Genomic DNA, 20,197 nt, shown 5'->3' with positions numbered 1-20,197 from the left:
GACGAAGTGGCACTGAGCCAGAGCCATGACGTCATCGCCACCACAGTGACATCATCGACATCACCACAGTGACGTCGCCACCACCACAGTGATGTCACCTCTGTCCCCACGGTGCCACTGCTCCCTGGTGATGTCACCTGTGTCCCCGATGTCACCGGTGTCCCCAGGGGGGCGCTGGCACCGCGGGATCCCCGATGTCCCCGATGTCCCCGAGGATGGCGGCACCGAGGGCCTGGAGCTGCGTCACCAACGGGGCCAGGGACACTGCCAGGACACGTTGGGGACACTCAGGGACACATTGGGGACACTTTGGGCACAGATTGAGGGAACACTGAAGACATTGGGGACGTTGAGAGACATTTGGGGACACTGAGGGACACTTTGGGGACACTGACAGGACAGCGGGGACAGCTTGGGGACAGTGAGGGGACACATTTGGGAGCACTGAGAGGACACTGGGAAGGACATCTGGGGACACTCGGGGACATTTTTAGGGACACTGGGGACACATTGAAGGGGAATTGGGGGACATTTAGGGACACTGAGGACATACTTGGGGACACGCCGAGGGACATTTGGGGACACTCAGGGACACATTTGGGGACATTGGGGACACATTGGGGACATTGGGGACACGTTTGAGGACACATTTGGGTACACTTGGGGACACATTGGGGACATTGGGGACACACTGGAGATATTGGGGACACATTTGAGGACATTTGGGGACATTTGGGGACACACTGGGGACATTAGGGACACATTTGAGGACACTTGGGGACACATTGGGGACATTGGGGACACACTGGGGATATTGGGGACATTGGGGACACGTTTGAGGACACCTTGGGGACATTTAGGGACACATTGGGGACATTTAGGGACATTTGGGGGCATTTGGGGACACACCCACCTGCGCCTGGGCGTGGCCGGGTCCTGTCCCCGCCCTTGGTGGCCTGGGGGGGACACGGGGGTGGCACCCTGGGGACAGAGCCACCCCCGGTGTCCCCTCGGTGCCACCCCCTCGCCTTCTCCGATGTCACCTCCGGGGCCACCGCGCTGGGGACACAGAGGGGACAGAGGGGACAAAGCCACTGTGTCACCACCGGGGTCGGCGCTGGCCCCAGGGCCACCCCCTGATGTCCCCAGGGCCACTCCAATGTCCCCAGTGCCACCCCCAGTGTCCCCAGTGTCACTCACCTGCTGTCCCCTGCTGTCCCCTCCGGCTCCCGCTGCCACCGGAGCCGCCCCGAGGCCACCAGCGCTGGGGACAGAGGGGACACTGGGACGGGGGCAGCAGGCACGGCCACCACAGTGTCCCCACAGTGTCCCCAGTGTCCCCACAGTGTCCCCACAGTGTCTCCAACCCCTGCTAAGGTGTCCCAAATGTCCCCAAAGTGTCCCCAAGGTGTTCCAGAGATGTCCCTACCTCCTCAAAGTGTCCCCAGCCCCACAAAGTGTCCCCCAGGTGTCCCCAAAGTGTTCCCAAGGTGTCCCCAACTCGCCAGGTGTCCCCAGGTGTCCCCCAGTGTCCCCCAGTGTCCCCGCAGTGTCCCGCCGGTGTCCCCCAGTGTCCCCAGGTGTCCCCCAGTGTCCCTGCAGTGTCCCCCAGTGTCCCCCAGGTGTCCCCCAGTGTCCCCAGGTGTCCCCAGGTGTCCCCCAGTGTCCCCAGGTGTCCCTGCAGTGTCCCACAGTGTCCCTGCAGTGTCCCCCCGGTGTCCCCCAGTGTCCCTGCAATGTCCCTGCAGTGTCCCCGCAGTGTCCCCAGGTGTCCCCCAGTGTCCCCAGGTGTCCCCGGTGTCACTGACCCCGCAGTCGGTGCTGGGCCCGTCCCAGGCGCTCACTGAGGGTCCCCAGGGCCCCGACGGCCACGGTGACATCGGCCAGGGTCACCCCCAGTGTCCCCAGCAGCCTGGGGACAGCGATGGGGACAGACCAGTTCATCCCAGTACAAACCAGTGCCCCCAGTGTCCCCAGCAGCCTGGGGACAGCAGTGGGGACAGACCAGTTCATCCCAGTACAAACCAGTGCCCCCAGTGTCCCCGTCAGCCTGGGGACAGCGATGGGGACAGCGATGGGGACACCCCAGTTCATCCCAGTACAAACCAGTACAAACCAGTAACCCCAGTGTCCCCAGACCAGTACAAACCAGTAACCCCAGTGTCCCTGGCAGCCTGGGGACAGCGATGGGGACATCCCAGTTCATCCCAGTTCATCCCAGTACAAACCAGTCCCCCCCAGTGCCCCCAGTACCGGCTCAGGGCCCGGCCCAGCCTCCCCAGCTCCTCCTCGGCCGCCTCCGCCCGGAGCCGCTCCTGGGACAGGGCCTGGACACGGAACAGACACAGAGTGTCCCCAGATTGTCCCCAAGGTGTCCCCAGATGGCCCCAAGGTGTCCCCAGCCCCACAGCTGTCCCCAAACTGTGCCCAAGGTGTCCCCCTCACCTGTCCCAGGTGTGTCCTCAATGTCCCCAGTGTCCCCAGGTGTCCCTCCCCTGTCCCAGGTGTGTCCCCAGTGTCCCCAGGTGTCCCTCCCCTGTCCCAGGTGTGTCCCCAGTGTCCCCAGGTGTCCCTCACCTATCCCAGGTGTGTCCCCAGGTGTCCCTCACCTGTCCCCAGTGTCCCTCACCTGTCCCCAGGTGTGTCCCCAGTGTCCCTCACCTGTCCCCAATGTCCCCAGGTGTCCCTCACCTGTCCCAGGTGTGTCCCCAGTGTCCCCAGTGTCCCTCACCTGTCCTCAATGTCCCCAGGTGTCCCTCACCTGTCCCAGGTGTGTCCCCAGTGTCCCTCACCTGTCCCCAATGTCCCCAGGTGTCCCTCACCTGTCCCCAGTGTCCCCAATGTCCCCAGGTGTGTCCCCAGTGTCCCTCACCTGTCCCCAGGTGTGTCCCCGATGTCCCCAGTGTCCCTCACCTGTCCCCAATGTCCCCAGTGTCCCCCGGTGTGTCCCCAATGTCCCCAGTGTCCCTCCCCTGTCCCCAATGTCCCCAGGTGTCTCTCACCTGTCTCCAGGTGTGTCCCCAGTGTCCCTCACCTGTCCCCAATGTCCCCAGTGTCCCTCACCTGTCCCCAGGTGTGTCCCCAATGTCCCCAGTGTCCCTCCCCTGTCCCCAGTGTCCCCAGTGTCCCTCACCTGTCCCCAATGTCCCCAGGTGTCCCTCACCTGTCCCCAGTGTCCCCAGTGTCCCTCACCTGTCCCCAATGTCCCCAGGTGTCCCTCACCTGTCCCCAGTGTCCCCAGTGTCCCTCACCTGTCCCCAATGTCCCCAGTGTCCCTCCCCTGTCCCAGGTGTGTCCCCAGTGTCCCCAGGTGTGTCCCCAATGTCCCCAGTGTCCCCAATGTCCCCAGGTGTCCCTCACCTGTCTCTCCCGCTCCCCCTGGCGCAGCCGCAGCTCCAACAGCGACACCTGGCGGGACCCGGCGGCCACTGCAGCCCCCAGGGAGCGCACCTGGGACAGGTGGGACACAGGTGGGACACAGGTGGGACACAGGTGTGACACAGGGGTGACACAGGTGGGACACAGGTGTGACACAGGTGGGACACAGGTGTGACACGGGGGGTGACACAGGTGGGACACAGGTGGGACACAGGGGTGACACAGGTGGGACAGGTGTGACACAGGTGTGACACAGGTGGGACACAGGCGACATCCCTGAGGGACACAGCTCACCTGCCCAGGTGACCACCAGACCCTCCCCAAGGGACACAGGTGTGCCCAGGTGACCCCAAAGGGACACAGGTGACCCCAGAGGGTCCCCCCAGGTGTGGGGCTGGTCCCACCTGTGGAGTCTCACCTGCCCCAGGTGTGTCCCCTTACCTGTCACAGGCATGCCAGGCTCTCACCTGTCCCTGCGTCCACCATTTCCTGTCACCTGTCCCAGGTGTGTCCCCTCACCTGTCCAGGTGTGTCCCCTGTCCCCTCCCCTGTCCCAGGTGTGTCCCCGTGTCCCCTCCCCTGTCCCCCTCCCCCTGTCCCCTCCCCTGTCCCCTGTCCCCTCCTGTGTCCCTTCCCCTGGCCCTGTCCCCTGTCCCCTCCCCTGTCCCCTGTCCCCTCCCCTGTCCCCTGTGTCCCCTGTCCCTGTCCCTGACCTGTCCCTGCAGCTGCAGCTCCCGGCTCTGTTGCAGCCTCGCCTGCAGCAGCAGCTGGAAAACCTTCAGGCGCCAGCGGCGCAGCAGCACCTGGGGAGAGAGAGAGATCACCTGGGACACCCCAAACACACCCCAAAAACACACCTGGGACACACCCCAAAACCACACCTGGGACCCCAAACACACCCCAAAACCACACCTGGGACCCCAAACACACCCCAAAACCACACCTGGGACACCCCAGAAACACACCTGGGGAGAGAGAGAGAGAGAGATCACCTGGGACACCCCAAACACACCCCAAAAACACACCTGGGACACCCCAAAAACACACCTGGGACCCCAAACACACCTGGGACCCTAAACACACCTGGGGAACCCCACACTCACCTGAGAGACCCCAAAATACACCTGGGACCCCAAAAACACATCTGGGACCCTAAAAACACCTGGGACAACCCCAAAAACACACCTGGGGCACCCCAAAAACACCTGGGACCCCAAACACACCTGGGGAGAGAAAGAGAGCTCACCTGGGACCCCAAAAACACATCTGGGACCCCAAAAACACACCTGGCACCCCAAAAACAGCTGGGGAACCCCAAAACACACCTGAGACCCCAAACACACACCCAGGATGCAAAAACACACCTGGGACCCAAAAAACTCACCCGAGACCCCAAAAACACAGCTGGGACCCCAAACACACCTGGGGCACCCCAAAAACACACCTGGGACCACAAAAACTCACCTGGGACACCAAACACACCTGGGACCCCAAAGAACACATCTCGGACCCCAAACACACATCTGGGACCCCAAAACACACCTGGGGAACCCCCAACTCACCTGAGAGACCCCAAAAACTCACCTGAGACCTCAACAACTTACCTGGGGCACCCCAAACACACCTGAGAGACCCTAAATCCACCTGAGAGACCCCAAAAACTCATCTGAAAGACCCCAAACACACCTGGGACGCCCCAAACTTCTCTGAGAGACCCCAAAAACTCACCTGGGGGACCCCTAAATACACCTGATACGCCCCAAGCATACCTGGGACACCCCAAAACTCAGCTGGGACACCCCAAACACACCTGGGGCACCCCAGGGTGTGTCCCCAACATTCCCAGGTGGGTCCCCAACGCCCCCCAGGTGTGCTCAGGTGTCCCACAGGCACCCAGGTGTCCCCCCCAGGTGTCCCCAGATGTGGCCCAGCTGTGCCCCCAGATGTCCCCAGGTGTGTCCCCAGGTGTCCCCAATCCCTCCCGGGGTGGCTCCGGCCCTGAGACAAACCCAGAACACCTGGGAGAGGGGAGACTGGGAGCACTGGGAGTCACTGGGAGTTACTGGGAGTTACTGGGAGCACTGGGAGTTACTGGGAGCACTGGGAGTCACTGGGAGTTACTGGGAGCACTGGGGAGTCACTGGGAGTTACTGGGAGTCACTGGGAGTTACTGGGAGCACTGGGAGTTACTGGGAGTCACTGGGAGTTACTGGGAGCACTGGGAGTTACTGGGAGTTACTGGGAGCACTGGGAGTTACTGGGAGCACTGGGAGTTACTGGGAGTTACTGGGGATTACTGGGAGCACTGGGAGTTACTGGGAGCACTGGGAGTCACTGGGAGTTACTGGGAGTCACTGGGAGTTACTGGGAGCACTGGGAGGCCTCACCTGCTCTGGGCTTGGCTCCGCCCCCTCTGGGCCCAGGCCCCGCCCCTTCAGGGTCTCCAGCTCCATCTCCAGGATTTGGCTCCGCCCCTTTTCCGCATCCAGCTCCGCCTCCAACCGCTGGCCACGCCCCCTCAGGGCATCGAGTTCCACCCCCAGCGCTTGGCTCCGCCCCCTTTCTGCATTGAGTTCTGCCTCCAGCCGTTGGCTCCGCCCCCTTTCTGCTCCAAGCTCCACCTCCAGCCGTTGGCCCCGCCCCTTTTCTGCTCCAAGCTCCGCCTCCAGGTGTTTGCTCCGCCTCCTTTCTGCCTCAAGCTCTGCCTCCAGGCATTGGCTCCGCCCCCTCAGCACTTCCAGCTCCGCCTCCAACTCATGGACACGCCCCTTTTCTGCCTCAAGCTCCGCCCCCAGGGACCTGGGAGGGGGACTGGGGTTACTGGGAGCACTGGGAGGGGGAACTGGGATTACTGGGAGTTACTGGGAGTTACTGGGAGGTTACTGGGAGCACTGGGAGGGAGAACTGGGATTACTGGGGATTACTGGGAGCACTGGGAGGGGGAAATGGGATTACTTGGAGTTACTGGGAGCACTGGGAGGGGGAACTAGGATTACTGGGGGTTACTGGGAGCTACTGACAGGTTACTGGGAGGTTACTGGGGGTTACTGGGAGCACTGGGAGTCTCACCTGGGGCGCAGCACAAAGTGGGAGGGGGGGATGAGCCCCTCCAGGCTGGGAGGGGGCAACTGGGAGCACTGGGAGGCACTGGGAGCACTGGGAGGGGGCAACTGGGAGCACTGGGAGGCACTGGGAGCACTGGGAGGGGGGAACTGGGAGCACTGGGAGGTACTGGGAGCACTGGGAGGGGGGAACTGGGAGCACTGGGGGTTACTTGGAGCACTGGGAGGGCCCGGGCGGGGCTCGGCCATCGGCGACCTGTGGGGAACAGTTCCCAGTACGGACCAGTATGGACCAGTATAGCCTGTCCCCAGTCCCAGTAACCTCCCAGTTCCCCCTCCCCACACTCCCAGTCCCTCCCAGTCCCCCCCAGTCCCTCCCAGTTCCCCCCAGTACCTCCCAGTTCCCCCCAGTTCCTCTCAGTCCCTCCCAGTTCCCCCCAGTACCTTCCAGTTCCCCTCCCAGTCTCTCCCAGTTCCCCGCGCAGTGCACGCCGGGAAGGAGCCCCCGCCGCCGCTTTCCCGCGCTCCCGCCTCAGCCAATCAGAGGCGGCGGCTCCCGGATCCCGCCTCCTCCCGACCAATGGGAGGGCGCATATGGGAGATGTGGGCGGGGCTAGGGGGGATCGGGTCCTGGAAGGGAAAATGGGGTTCTGGAAGGGGAAATGGGGTTCTGGAAGGGGAAATGTGATTTAGAAAGGTTAAATGACGTTCTGAGGTTCTTAAGGAGGGGTTAATGCGGTCCGGGGAGGCCTAGAAAGGTAAATGAGGGTTTGAAAGGGTGAACCGGGATCCTGAGGGGAGACGGGGTCCTGGCAGGGTCAGTCTGAGTCCTGAGGAGGGGAATGGGGTCCTGGCAGGGTAAACCGGAGTCCTGAGGGGGCATTGGGTCCTGGCAGGGTCAGTCAGGGTCCCCGAAGGCCCCACGCCCATCCCCAAGGGGTCCCTGCTGTCCCCAAGGTCCCCCAGCCTCTCCCACCCCACCCCCATCCCGGATCTTATTTCCTTTTTTACCTTTTCCCGCTTTTCCCGCCCCAGGCCCGGCCGCCCGGTTGCCATGGCGACCGCCCGTCCCGTCCCCATGGCAACGCTGCTCCCGCCCCTTCTGCACCGCCATTGGCTGTTCCGCTCCGCGAGCGCTGATTGGCTGAGAGCGGCAGGGGGCGGGAAGAGGAACCCGGAAGCGTCTCTGGCAGTTGCCATGGCGACCCGGTTCGGGCGTTCCCATGGCAACTGAAGTCCCGCCCGCCCTGTGCTGCCATTGGCTGCTGTGCTCGGGGGCGCGAGCGCTGATTGGCTGAGGGCTGAGGGGGCGGGGCTAAAGGCAGAAGGGTCCCCAATGTCCCCAACGGGGGCTTTGATGTCCCCCAACCTCCCCATGACCAACCCAGGGGGGTCCCCAATGTCCCCAGGAGGGTCCCTGGTGTCCCCAGAAGGATTCCCGATGTCCCCAAGGCCACCATGACCATCCCGGGGGGTCCCCAATGTCCCCAAGGTGTCCCCAAAAGGGTCTTTGGTGTCCCCAAGGGGGCCCCCAATGTTCCCAACGTGTCCCCAGGGGGGTCCTTGATGTCCCCAAGGGGTCTCTGATGTCCCCAAAGTGTCCCCAAGAGCTCTCTGATGTCCCCAAGGCCACCATGACCATCCCGGGGGGTCCCCAAAAGGGTCCTCGGTGTCCCCAAAGTGTCCCCAAGGGCTCTGGGATGTCCCCAAGGCCACCATGGCCACCCCAGGGTGGTCCCCGATGTCCCCAAGGGGTCCCCAATGTCCCCACCGTGTCCCCAAACCTCCTCCCCTCCCCCAAATTTGGGATTTTTGACCCCAAAAACCCCCAAATCCCCCAAATTTGCGCTGCCCAAATTCACTTTATTGGCGCCCCCCCGGCGGCTCCGGGTCCGGGGGGGGCTCGGGGGGGGCTCGGGGACCCCAAAATTTTGGGGGGGACCCCGGGGCTGTTTTGGGGTGGGGTTTGGGGCTTTTTGGGGCCGGTTTGGGGGTTTTTGGGGGTTCCCTGCATTTGGGGGGGGTCTGCGCCCGCTCCGGGTCCGGGGGGGCTCCCGGGGGGGGTCCAGGGGGGGATTTGGGACCCCAAAATTGGGGTTGGGACCCTCTGAGTGAGCCCGGGGCCGTTTTGGGGTTTTTTGGGGCGGGTTTGGGGTTTTGGGGGGAGGATTTGAGGGTTTTTTGGATGTCCCTGAATTTGGGGGGTCCCGAGGGGAGTTTTGGGGGGGTCCCTGACGGCTCCGGGTCCTGGGGGGCTCCTGTGGGGGCTCTGGGACCCCAAAATCGGGGTTGGGACCCTCTGAGTGACCCCGGGGGCCGTTTTGGGGTTTTTTGAGGTGGATTTGGGGTTTTTTTGGGTGGATTTGGGGTTTTCTGGTGGGTCCCTGAATTTGGGGTTTTTGGGGGGGGATTTTGGGGGGGTCTCCGCCCACTCCGGGTCCGGGGGGGGCTGGGGGGAGGGGTGGAGCCCCCCAAATGGGGCCGGGAATGGGTTTGGGGTGGGGTGTTCTGGGGGGGATTTTTTGATTGCTGGGTGGGATTTGGGGTTTTTGGGGTGGGATTTTTTTGGTTTTGGGGCGGATTTGGGGTTTTTTGGGGTGGGTTTGCAGTACTTCGGGCGGGATTTGGGGCTTTCTCTGGGGGATTTTTGCTTTTTTGGGCAGGATCTGGGGTTTTTGGGGTGGGATCTGGGGCTTTTCGGGGGGGATTTTTCCGTTTCTGGGCGGAATTTGGAGGGTTTTGAGTGGGATTTTTCTGGTTTTGGGTGGGCTCTGGGCTATTTTGGGTGGGATTTGGGGTGGGATTTTTTTGGTTTTGGGTGGGATCTGGGGTTTTTCCAGTAGGATTTTTTTGGGTTTGGGTGGGATTTGGGGTTTTTCCGGTGGGATTTTTTTGGTTTTGGGTGGGATGTTTTTGGTTTCGGGGGGCCTCGGGCTCGGGGGTGCTTTCGGGGGGCTGCCAGGGGCTCAGCAGGAACGGGGCCAGCTCCAGGCGCTGCCGCAGGACCCCCGAGAGCAGCAGCTCGGCCGAGAGCAGCGGGAGCCGCGCGGCCACGGCCGGGGGCCAGAGCCAGCGGTCCTGGGGACACGAGATCACCAGGACACGGGGCTGGGGAACCCCGAAACACAGTCAGGAACCCTGAACACCCCATCAGGAACCCCAAATACCCATCAGGAACCCAAATACCATCAGGAACCACAAATAACCCATCAGGAACCCCAAAAACCCAGAGTGAAACCCCAAATACCCCATGAGGAACCCCAAAAACCCCAAGAGAAACCCCAAAAACCCAGTCAGAAACCCCAAATACCCCATCAGGAACCCCAAAAACCCAGAGTGAAACCCCAAATACCCCATCAGGAACCCCGAATACCCCATCAGGAACCCCAAATAACCCAGTGAGAAACCCCAAATAACCCATCAGGAACCCAAAAAATCCAATCAGGAACCCCAAAAACCCAGTCAGAAACCCCAAATAACCCACACGGCCCAGTCCTGGGGACATGAGATCACCAGGCTGGGGGAAAAACCCCAAAAACACAGTGAGAAACCCCAAATAGCCCATCAGGAACCCAAAATAACCCATCAGGAACCCCAAATAGCCCATCAGGAACCCAAATACCCCATCAGAAACCCCAAATAACCCATCAGGAACCCCAAAAACCCAGTCAGAAACCCCAAATAACCCCCATGGCCCAGTCCTGGGGACACGAGATCACCAGGACACTGGGCTAGGGGAAAAACCCCAAAAACCCCATGAGAAACCCCAAATAACCCATCCAGCCCAATTCTGGGGACAGGAAATGACCAGCACAAGGGGTTGGGGAACCCCAAAAACCCAATGAGGAACCCCAGAAACCCAGAGAGGAACCCCAAAAACCCAATGAGGAACCCCAGAAACCCATAGAGGAACCCCCAAAACCCCAAGAGAAACCCCAAAAACCCAGAGAGGGACCCCAAACCCCAATGGTCCTGAGGATTTGAGATCACCAGGACACAAGGCTAGGGGGAAACGGGTCAGGACCCCAAAAACCCAGTGAGAAACCCCAAAAACCCAGAGACAAACCCCAAAAACCCCATGAGGAACCCCAAAATACACCATGAGGAGCCCCAAAACCCCAAGAGAAACCCCAAACCCCAATGGGATCAGAAAGGTCCTGGAGATTTGAGATCACCAGGACACAAGGCTAGGGGGAAATGGGTCAGGACCTCAAAACCCCAGTGAGAAACCCCAAAAACCCCATGAGGAACCCCAAAAACCCCATGAGGAACCCCAAAAACCCAGAGAGGAGCCCCAAACCCCAAGGGATCCCAGTGGTCCTGGGGACAGTAAAGGACCAGCACCCGGGGCTGGAGGGAAACGGGTCAGGACCCCAAAAACCCCATCAGAAACCCCAAAGACCCCAAAAGAACCCTGAATAACCCAGAGAGGGACCCCAAAACCCCCAGGAAAAGCCCCAAAACTCCAAACAGCCTGGCCCTGGGGACAGGGAATGATCAGGACATGGGGGCTGGGGGAAATGGGGTCAGGAGCCCAAAACACCCCAAAACACCCAAAAAACCCAAAAACCCAATGAGAATCCCCAAAAACCACCAAACACCCCAAAAATATCCCCTAAAAAACCCCAAAACCCAATGAGAAACCCCAAAAACCACCAAACACCCCAAAAATATCCCCCAAAAAACCCCAAAACCCAGTGAGAAATCCCCAAAAACCACCAAACACCCCAAAAATATCCCCTAAAAAACCCCAAAACCCGGTGAGAAATCCCCAAAGCCCCCCAAAAACTGAACGAGAAACCCCCAAAATCCAAAAAAACCCCCAAAATCCTCAAACACCCCAGGAGAAACCCCAAAACCCCCAATGTCCCCAATGGCCTTGATGTCCCTGAGTGTCCCCAACGTCCCCAAAATCCCCGATGTCCCCAATGTCCCCAACACCCTGATGTCCTCAATGTTTCTGATGTCCCCAATCCCCCCAATGTCCCCAATCCCCCCAATGTCCCCAACACCCCAATGTCCCCAATGTCCCCCAATATCCCCAAAATCCCCAATGTCCCCAATCCCCCAGTGTCCCCAACACATTGATGTCCCTGAGTGTCCCCAATCCCCCCCATGTCCCCAGTGTCCCCAATCCCCCAGTGTCCCCAAAACCCTTGATGTCCCTGAGTGTCCCCAACATCCCCAATGTCCCCAATGTCTCCCAATATCCCCAAAACCCTCAATGTCCCCAATCCCCCAGTGTCCCCAATGTCCCCAACACCCCAATGTCCCCAGTCCCCCAATGTGCCCAATTTCAATGTCCCCAAGTCCTCCAATGTCCCCAAGTCCCCCAATATCCCCAAAACCCCCAATGTCCCCAACACCCTTGATGTCCCTGGGTGTCCCCAAAGTCCCCAATCCCCCCGATGTCCCCAATACCCTGATGTCCTCAATGTTTCTGATGTCCCCAATACCCCAATGTCCCCAATACCTCAATGTCCCCAATCCCCCAGTGTCCCCAACACCCTTGATGTTCCTGGGTGTCCCCAATGTCCCCAAGTCCCCCAATGTCCCCAATGTCCCCAATCCCCCCAATATCCCCAAAACCCCCAGTGTCCCCAGCACCCTTGATGTCCCCCAGTGTCCCCAATGTCTCCATTCCCCCAATGTCCCCAATCACCCCAATGTCCCCAATGTCCCCACTGTCCCCCCAATATGCCCAATTCCAATGTCCCCAAGTCCCTCAATGTCCCCAATCCTCCAGTGTCCCCAACACCCTTGACGTCCCTGAGTGTCCCCAATGTCCCCAATCCCCCCAATGTCCCCAATACCCTGATGTCCCCAACACCCCAATGTCCCCAATGTCTCCCAATATCCCCAAAATCCCCAATGTCCCCAAGTCCCCCAATGTCCCCAATCCCCCCAGTGTCCCCAATGTCCCCAGTATCCCTCAGTGTCCCCAATGTTCCCAATGTCCCCAACCTCCCCAACGTCCCCCCAATTCCCCGATGTCCCCACTGTCCCCTCACCGCGTGCTCCCGGGGCAGCTGTGGCAGGAAGGTGCCACCACAGCAGGTGACAATGTCCCGCATGTCCTCGGGGCACGGCTGGACACTGGGGGTGACGTGCACCTGGTAGCCCTGGGGACAGAGAGGACATCAGGGGACAGCGGGGACAGCGGGGACATCAGGGGACAGTGGGGACAGAGAGGACATCAGGGGACAGCAGGGACAGAGAGGACATCAGGGGACAGTGGGGACATCAGGGGACGGTGGGGAGATTCAGGGGGTTGGGGACATTGGGGACATTTGGCAGTTGGGGACATTGAGGATATTGGGGACATTGGGGACATTGGGGGTTGGGGACATTGAGGATATTGGGGACATTGGGGACATTTGGGGGTTGGGGGACATTGAGGGGATCGGGACTTTGGGGTGTTGGGGACATTGGGAGGGTTGGGACATTGGGGACATTGGGGACATGGGGGATGACTGGGGGGACACTGAGGACATCAGGCAGGTTGGGGACGTTGGGGTATTGGGAACATTGGACAGGTTGGGGACATTTGGGGACATTGGGGTATTGGGAACATTGGACAGGTTGGGGACATTTGGGGACATTCGTGTCATCGTCACCTGCAGGAGGGGGTGCCACCGTGCCCAGGGCTGGCTCAGGGATGGGTTTAGGTGACACATGGGGACATTTGGGGACAGTATCAGCTGCAGCAGGGGCCATTCCTGGGCCCAGGGACACTGGGGACATTGGGGACACTGCTGTCACTGTCACCTGCAGCAGGGGCCGCTCCCGGGCCCGGGCCAGCGCCGGGCGCAGGCGGAAGCCGAAGCGCCGCTCGCAGGGGAGGTCCCGGGGCAGGAAGGGACCTGGGGACAGCGGGCGGCCACTGTGGGAACTCTGGGGACAGCGGGGACACGGGGGTCACGCACGGCCACCCCGGTGTCCCCAAGGACACCCCCTTGTCCCCAGAGTCCCTTTGGTTGTCCCCAAGTCATTTCTCTTGACCCCAAGGTCACCCTCTCTTGTCACCCAAAGCCACACGCGGTCCCCGAAGTTCCAAAGTCCCCAAGGCCACCCCTACTGTCCCCAAGGCCCCTCCCCTTGTCCCCAAATCCCCTCCCATTGTCCCTGAGCTGATGTTTCTGATGTCCCCAATCCCCCCAATGTCCCCAATCCCCCCAGTGTGCCCAAATCCAATGTCCCCAATCCCCCCAATGTCCCCAGTCCCCCAGTGTCCCTGTCCCCAAGGTCACTCCACCCATCCCTAAAGTCCCCAAGGCCAATCCCCCTTGTCACCACGTCCCCAGTGTCCCCCTGTCCCCAAGGTCACTCCAGCTGTCCCCAATGGTCCCAAGATCCCCATTGTCCCCAAGGCCACCCAAAGTCCCCAAATGCCCTCCAAAGTCTCCAGTGCCACCCCCTGTCCCCAAATCCTTCTCCTTGTCCCCAAACTCCCCTCATTGTCACCAAGCCCCCTCTGTTCCTGATGTCACCTCCAGCAGCCGTTGGGGGGTGACAATGGGGACACCCCTGGCGATGGCACAGAGAGACTTCGGTGTCCCTGATGTCCCCAATGTCCCCAACTCCCTGATTGTCCCCAATGTCCCCAGTCCCCCAATGTCCCCGCAATGTCCCCAATCCCCCAACCCCCTGACTGTCCCCAATGTCCCCGATGTCCCCCACACCCTGTTGTCCCCGATGTCACCTCCAGCAGCCACTGAGGGGTGACAATGGGGACGCCCCTGCCCAGGGCGCACAGGAACTTCAGCGTCCGGCGGATGCCATCGGTCACCAGGTGGCTGCAGTCGTGCACGGAGGTGGCCTCGGTGCCACCCAGCGTCCCCAGGGCCACCTGCAGCGCCGGGGAGGCCACCAGGCCCGTGAACAGCACCTGGGGACACATTGGGGACATCAGTGGGGACATCCCTGAGTGCCACCAGGCCTGGGGACAGCACCTGGGGACAGTGGGGACAGGTTGGGGACACATTCAGGACATGCTGGGGACATCCCTGGGGGACTTGGGGACACTTTGAGGACACTGTGGGGACATCCCCAGGCGCCACCAGTCCCAGGACCAGCAGCGGGGGGGATGGGGGGCACTGAGGGGGGTCCTGATCTGTACTGGTCGGTACTGGTCCCTACTGGTCCATACTGGTCCTTACTGGTCCCTACTGGTCCATACTGGTCCGTACTGGTCCGTACTGGTCCGTACTGGTCTGTACTGGTCCCTACTGGTCCGTACTGGTCCATACCAGTCCGTACTGGTCCATACTGGTCTGTGCTGGTTCATACTGGTCCATACTGGTCCATACTGGTCTGTACTGGTCCCTACTGGTCCATACTGGTCCATACCAGTCCGTACTGGTCCATACTGGTCTGTGCTGGTTCATACTGGTCCATACTGGTCCGTACTGATCCATACTGGCCTGTACTGGTCCGTACCAGTCCGTACTGGTCCATACTGGTCTGTGCTGGTTCATACTGGTCTATACTGGTCCACACTGGTCCGTACTGGTCCATACTGGCCTGTACTGGTCCGTACTGGTCCTTACCCGGATCTGGGCGGAGCCCGGCGCTGCCCGGGGGCGGAGCCTGCGCTTGGCGCCCTCTGCTGGCTCCTCCTCCTCTGGGGGCGGAGCTGCATGTGAGCCCCGCCCATTTCCTTTTATGGACACAGAGGGTGTAGCCTCTTCAAGCACTGCCACTGATTGGCCCTGCCCCCTCTGGGGGCATGGCTTGGCAGAGGGGCGTGGCCTGGAGGTTTGATCGAGCCCATTCTGAGCAGGGGTGGGGTCACGAGAGGCTCCGCCCCCTCCGCTCTCAGCCAATCGCCGACTGCGCCGCACCTGGGGGGGAGGGGCTGCGATGGAGATCCCAAAATCCAACAGGAACCCCCAAAAATCCAACGGGAACCCCCAAAATCCCCCAAATTCACCCCAAATTCTACCGGGAACCCCCGAAATCCTCCCAGGAACCTCCACAATCCACCTGCCACCCCAAAATTCCCCAAATTCACCCCAAAGTCCACCAGGGACCCCCCCAAAATCACCCGGGATCCCCCAAACTTCACCTGTGGGATGGGCGGAGCTTCTGCTTCCTCCTGGGCAGGGCTTGGGGGACCCTCAACATCTGGATTTGGGGCCACCTCCTCCACATCTGGAACCTGGGGCTCGTCTGGGGCCCTTTCGGGCTGTTCCACATCTGGGGCGGGGGGCAGGAACAGCTGGGTGGCCACATCTGGATCCCGGCTGGGGCTCCCTAGCCCCTCCACATCTGGATTTGGGGTGTCCACCTCCGCATCTGGAATTTCGGGGACTTTCGGGGCCGTTTGGGGTCTTGTTGAGGCTGCCACATCTGGATTTGGGCCCGCCTCCTCCACATCTGGATCAGCGCCCCCCAGCAACGTCCTGTGGCCCCTCGGTGGCCCCTCCACATCTGGACTTGGGTTCTCCATGTCCACATCTGGAATTTCGGGCGGGTTTAGGGGACTTTTGGGTGCTTTTGGGGACCCAACACCTGGATCTGAGGGGCCTTCCCCCCCCACATCTGGATCAGGGGGCAGGAACAGCTGGGTGGCCACATCCAAGTCCTCCTCCCCCTCCACATCTGGATCTGGGGTCTCCGCCCTCACAACGGGAATTTTGGGGTCATTTGAAGCCATTTCGGTTTGTTTTGGACCCAGAACATCTGGATTTGGGCCGTCCACATCTGGGTGTGGGGGCAGGAACAGCTGTGTGGCCACATCTGGATCCAGGGAGGGCAGCCCCTCTACATCTGGGATTTTGGGGCCCTTTGGGGTAGTTTTGGGGCCTTCTGGGCTCCCAACATCTGGGGAAGGCAGGAACAGCTGGGTGGCCACATCTGCATCTGACTCCTGTTCTTCCTCCTCATCTTGATCTGGGGTTTCCCCTTCCACACCTGGAATTTTGGGACGGTTCTGGGTCATTTGGAGTAGTTTTGGGCTCTCCACATCTGGGGAGGGCAGGAACAGCTGGGTGGCCACATCTGGATCTGACTCTTCTTTCTCCTCCACATCTGTAATTCTGGGGTGCTTCGGGGCTGTTTTGGAGCTTTCTGGGCTCCCAACATCTGGAGAGGGCAGGAACAGCTGGGTGGCCAGGTTTGGATCTGACTCCTCTTCCTCTTCCACATCTGGAATCTCTGATGGTTTCTGGCTCATTTTGAGTCGTTCTGGGCTCCCAACACCTGGATCTGTCTCGGCCACCCCCACATCTGGATTTGGGGGCAGGAACAGCTGGGTGGCCACATCTGGATCCCACCCTTCCTCCTCTTCCTCCACATCTGGCGTTTCGGCCACATTTGGGGTCCTTTGGAGCCTCCAAACATCTGGAGTTTTGGGCACATTTTGGGTCATTTTCTGTCTTTTTGAGGGCCGAACATCTGGCCCAGTCTCATCCTCCTCCACATCCGGGTCGCTCTCCACCACCAAGGCTCCACATCTGGATTCAGAGCCTCCAACAGCTGGATTTGGGGTCAGTGTGGGCACATGTGGAGTTTCGGTCACATTTTGGGTCATTTTCTGTCTTTGTAAAGGCCGAACATCTGGATCAGCCTCATCCTCCTCTACATCTGTCTCACTGTCCACCAGTAGCATTCCACACCCAATTTTTGTGCCTGAAACATCTGGATGTGGCATTTTCAGTCTCACATCTGGAGTTTCAGGAATGTTTGGGTTTGGTTTAGGTCTTTTTAGGGATCCAACATCTGGATTTTCCTCCTCCTCCACATCTGTGTCACTGTGGTCCAGCAGCGCCCCGTGACCCCTCTGTGACCCCTTCACACCTGGATTTGGGGGCTGTGTGGGCGCATCTGGAGTTTGGGGCACGTTTTGAGGAATTTCCCATCTTTTTGCAGGAGAAACATCTGGATCACTGTCCGCCAGCAGTGCCTGACACCCATTTCTGGCCACTCCAACATCTGCATCTGGGGTCTGCGCCATCACATCTGGACTCTCAGGCACATTTGGGGTCATTGCAAGCTTTTTTAGGGTCTCAACATCTGGATTCACCTCCCCCTCCTCCACATCTGTGTCACTGTCCACCAGGAACACCGGGCACCTGATTTCAGGGCCTGCAACATCTGGATTTGGGGGCTTTGCAGACACATCTGGAGTTTCAGGGACGTTTTGGGTCGCTCTGAGCCGCTTCAGGGGCTGCACATCTGGATCCTCCTCCACATCTGTGTCGCTGTCCACCAACAGCATCTGACACCTGACTGTGGGGCCGGAAACATCTGGATTTCTTGTCCCCCGTCGCACATCTGGAGCTTTGGGCACATTTTGGGCCCTTCTGAGCCTTTTTGGGGGCTGCACATCTGGATCCTCCTCCATATCTGTGTCACTGTCCTCCACCAGCGTCTGATGCCCGATTTTGGGCCTTTCCACAGCTGGATTTGGGGTCGCCACCTCCACATCTGGAATTCTGGGCATGGTTTGGGTCAATTTGAGCCTTTTTGGGGGCTGCATATCTGGACTCACGTCGTCTTCCACATCTGTATCGCTGTCCACCAGCAGCATCCAGGAATGGAGTTTGGTGTGTGAAACATCTGGATTTGGGGCCGTTGCTGCCACACCTGGCATTTCGGGCACATTTTGGGTCATCCTGAGTTGTTTTGGGGGTTGCACATCTGGATTCTCCCCCTCCACATCTGTGTCGCTGTCCAAGAGCATCGTCCAGTGTCCAGTTTTGGGCGTGCCCACAGCTGGACTTGGGGTTTCCACCTCCACATCTGGAATTCCAGGCATGTTTTCGATCACTTTGAGCCTTTTCGGGGGCTGCACATCTGGATCCTCTTCCACATCCGTGTCACTGTCCACCACCTGCACTCCACAACAGATTTTCGGGCCTGAAACATCTGGATTTGGGGTCTTTCCTGCAACATCTGGAGTTTCGGGCACATTTGGGGTAATTTTCAGTCCTTTTGGGGGCTCCACTTCTGGGTCAGGCTCCTCCTCCACATCTGTGTCGCTCTCCACCTGCAGTGTGCCGTGCCCATTTTTAAGCCATAGAACATCTGGATTTGGGGGTTTCAGCCCCACATCTGGGGTTTCGGGCACATTTTGGGTCATTTTAAGCTGTTTCTGGGGCTCAGCATCTGGATTTGGCCCCTCCTCCTCCTCCACATCTGTGTCGCTGTCCACCTGCAGTGTCCGGTGCCCGTTTTTGGCCCACAGCACATCTGGATTTGTGGTTTCTGCTGCCATACCTGGAGCCTCTGAGGTGTTTTGGGCCACTTTGGGCGTTTTCAGGTCCCCAACATTTGGATCTGGCCCCTCCCCAATCACATCTGGGGCATTTTGGGGACAGGTAAGGCGTTTTTGGGAGCCCTCAACATCTGGGGACACAGCTGGATCCTCCTGGGCACTGCAAAGGGGAGTTGGGGGGGCTCAGGATCTCCCAAGGATCCCAAAAATAACCCGGAGAGCGCCAAAACCCCTTTGGGAACTCCACAAACTGCCCCCAACCCCTCTGAATTGCACCAAGGACCCCCAGACCTCCCCAGGAACCCCCAAAACAGCCCCAAACTGTTCCAGAGACCCCCCAGAACTCCCATTCCACCCAAAAATCCCCCCAAACTGCCCCAGGACCATCCCAAACATCCCCAAATTCTCCAAGGAACGCCCCAAAATCACCCAGAGACCCCCAAGCTGCCTCCAAAGGATCCAAACCACCCCAGAGGTCTCAAATCCGCTGCCTGGGACCTCCCAAACCGCCCCAAAAAGACTCAAAGCAAACCTAGGGACCCCCCAAAACTGCCCAAGCTGCACCCAAATGACTCAATATCCCGCAAGGGTCCCCTAAAACTGCACCTAAAAGACCTGGAATTCCCCCAGGGACCTCCAAGCCTTCCTAAGGAAGCCCAAATTCCCTCACAGAACCCCCAATATCCCTCAGGGAGCCCAAATTCCCTCACAGAACCCCCAGTATCCCTCAGGGAGCCCAAATTCCCTCATCGAATGCCCAGCTCCCCTCATGGAACACCCAACACCCCTCATGGAACCCCAAATCCTCTCACAGAACCACCAACCCCTGTAACAGACCCCAAAATTTCCTCAGGAAACTTAAACATCCCTTAGGAACCCCAAATTCCCTCACAGAAACCACAATCCCCATCAGGGGCGCCCCAAGCTCCCCTCAGGAGCCTTCAACACCCTCAGAGAGTCCAAACTTCCATCACGGAAGCCCCAGTTCCCCTCATGGACCCCAAACCTCCCTCAGACACACCCAACCTCCCTCAGGGACCCCCAAATTCCCTCATCAAGTCCCAGCTCCCCTCAGGAACACCAAAATTTCTCTGCGGAACGCCAAATAGCAAAACCAAGCCCCCAGACTTCCCTCAGAGACCCCAAACTTTCCTCAGGAATCTGCAACGCCCGTCAGAGACACCCCCAATCTCCCTCAGGGAGTCCCCAAAAGTGCCCCCGAGGCCCCCAGTCCTCACCAAGCACCGCTCCAACCCCCGCTGTCACCTCCAAATCCCTCCAGGAGATTCCAGAACCCCCTCGGACCCCAAATCCCCCAAAATTCTCCCCTAATTCCCTCAGGGACCCCAAAAGCGGCCCCGGCTTCCCCCCCGCTCACCCCTCCCGCGCCATCACCGCCGGGCCCTGCCCCTCGCGCTCCCATTGGCCGCTCTCTCTGCGCGCCGACGCCCATATGCACTTCCCATTGGCTGTGGTGCCTGTCGATCATCGCCAGACCACCGAGACGGGGCGGGATGGTCCTCCGAGAGCACCGGAG

General features: G+C 60.0%; 2 protein-coding genes across 4 annotated transcripts; both read right to left on the bottom strand.

Annotated features, from left to right (window-relative positions):
- On the bottom strand, positions 1–7,522 carry LOC135286339 (coiled-coil alpha-helical rod protein 1-like). Its single transcript, XM_064399471.1, has 11 exons — positions 7,452–7,522; positions 6,885–7,110; positions 6,448–6,696; positions 5,766–6,177; positions 4,092–4,181; positions 3,361–3,450; positions 2,254–2,327; positions 1,809–1,912; positions 1,201–1,264; positions 914–1,059; positions 1–264 (listed from the first exon to the last, which is right to left on the bottom strand). Exons 3-11 carry the CDS (start codon positions 6,687–6,689, stop codon positions 152–154), a joined length of 1,335 nt encoding a protein of 444 aa, XP_064255541.1. The 5' UTR covers positions 6,690–6,696; positions 6,885–7,110; positions 7,452–7,522; the 3' UTR covers positions 1–151.
- A 760-nt stretch (positions 7,523–8,282) lies between these two features.
- On the bottom strand, positions 8,283–20,118 carry MDC1 (mediator of DNA damage checkpoint 1). Of its 3 annotated transcripts, XM_064399494.1 has the most exons (8): positions 20,039–20,118; positions 15,723–18,820; positions 15,508–15,578; positions 14,990–15,283; positions 14,143–14,328; positions 13,209–13,334; positions 12,452–12,562; positions 8,283–9,548 (listed from the first exon to the last, which is right to left on the bottom strand). In XM_064399494.1, exons 1-8 carry the CDS (start codon positions 20,050–20,052, stop codon positions 8,304–8,306), a joined length of 5,145 nt encoding a protein of 1,714 aa, XP_064255564.1. In that variant the 5' UTR covers positions 20,053–20,118; the 3' UTR covers positions 8,283–8,303. The 3 variants fall into 3 exon arrangements, with proteins under 3 accessions (XP_064255564.1, XP_064255563.1, XP_064255565.1); XM_064399493.1 differs by having other exon boundaries at positions 15,508–18,820; XM_064399495.1 differs by lacking the exon at positions 20,039–20,118 and adding an exon at positions 19,899–20,031 and having other exon boundaries at positions 15,508–18,820.
- Positions 20,119–20,197: the final 79 nt, after the last annotated feature.

This window comes from Passer domesticus, chromosome 26 (genome assembly GCF_036417665.1).
Source record: "Passer domesticus isolate bPasDom1 chromosome 26, bPasDom1.hap1, whole genome shotgun sequence".
Lineage (NCBI taxonomy): Eukaryota > Metazoa > Chordata > Aves > Passeriformes > Passeridae > Passer > Passer domesticus.
Note: the sequence above shows the minus strand (reverse complement) of the source record. Positions and strands in the feature narration are given on the sequence as shown.

What these genes read in the sequence shown, in the direction of transcription:
- MDC1 (XM_064399493.1), bottom strand. An exon ending in GGGAGCGGCCCCTGCTGCAG is followed by an intron (nt 12,563 to 13,208) that starts GTGACAGTGACA and finishes CTCTGTCCCCAG; the next exon opens with GGCTACCAGGTGCACGTCAC. An exon ending in AGCTGCCCCGGGAGCACGCG is followed by an intron (nt 9,549 to 12,451) that starts GTGAGGGGACAG and finishes GGGGTTCCCCAG; the next exon opens with CCCCGTGTCCTGGTGATCTC.
- LOC135286339 (XM_064399471.1), bottom strand. Translation starts at nt 6,689, where the DNA reads ATGGCCGAGCCCCGCCCGGGCCCTCCCAGTGCTCCAAGTAACCCCCAG. An exon ending in AGGGGGAGCGGGAGAGACAG is followed by an intron (nt 2,328 to 3,360) that starts GTGAGGGACACC and finishes TTCCGTGTCCAG; the next exon opens with GCCCTGTCCCAGGAGCGGCT. An exon ending in GGCCCAGCACCGACTGCGGG is followed by an intron (nt 1,265 to 1,808) that starts GTCAGTGACACC and finishes CTCTGTCCCCAG; the next exon opens with CGCTGGTGGCCTCGGGGCGG.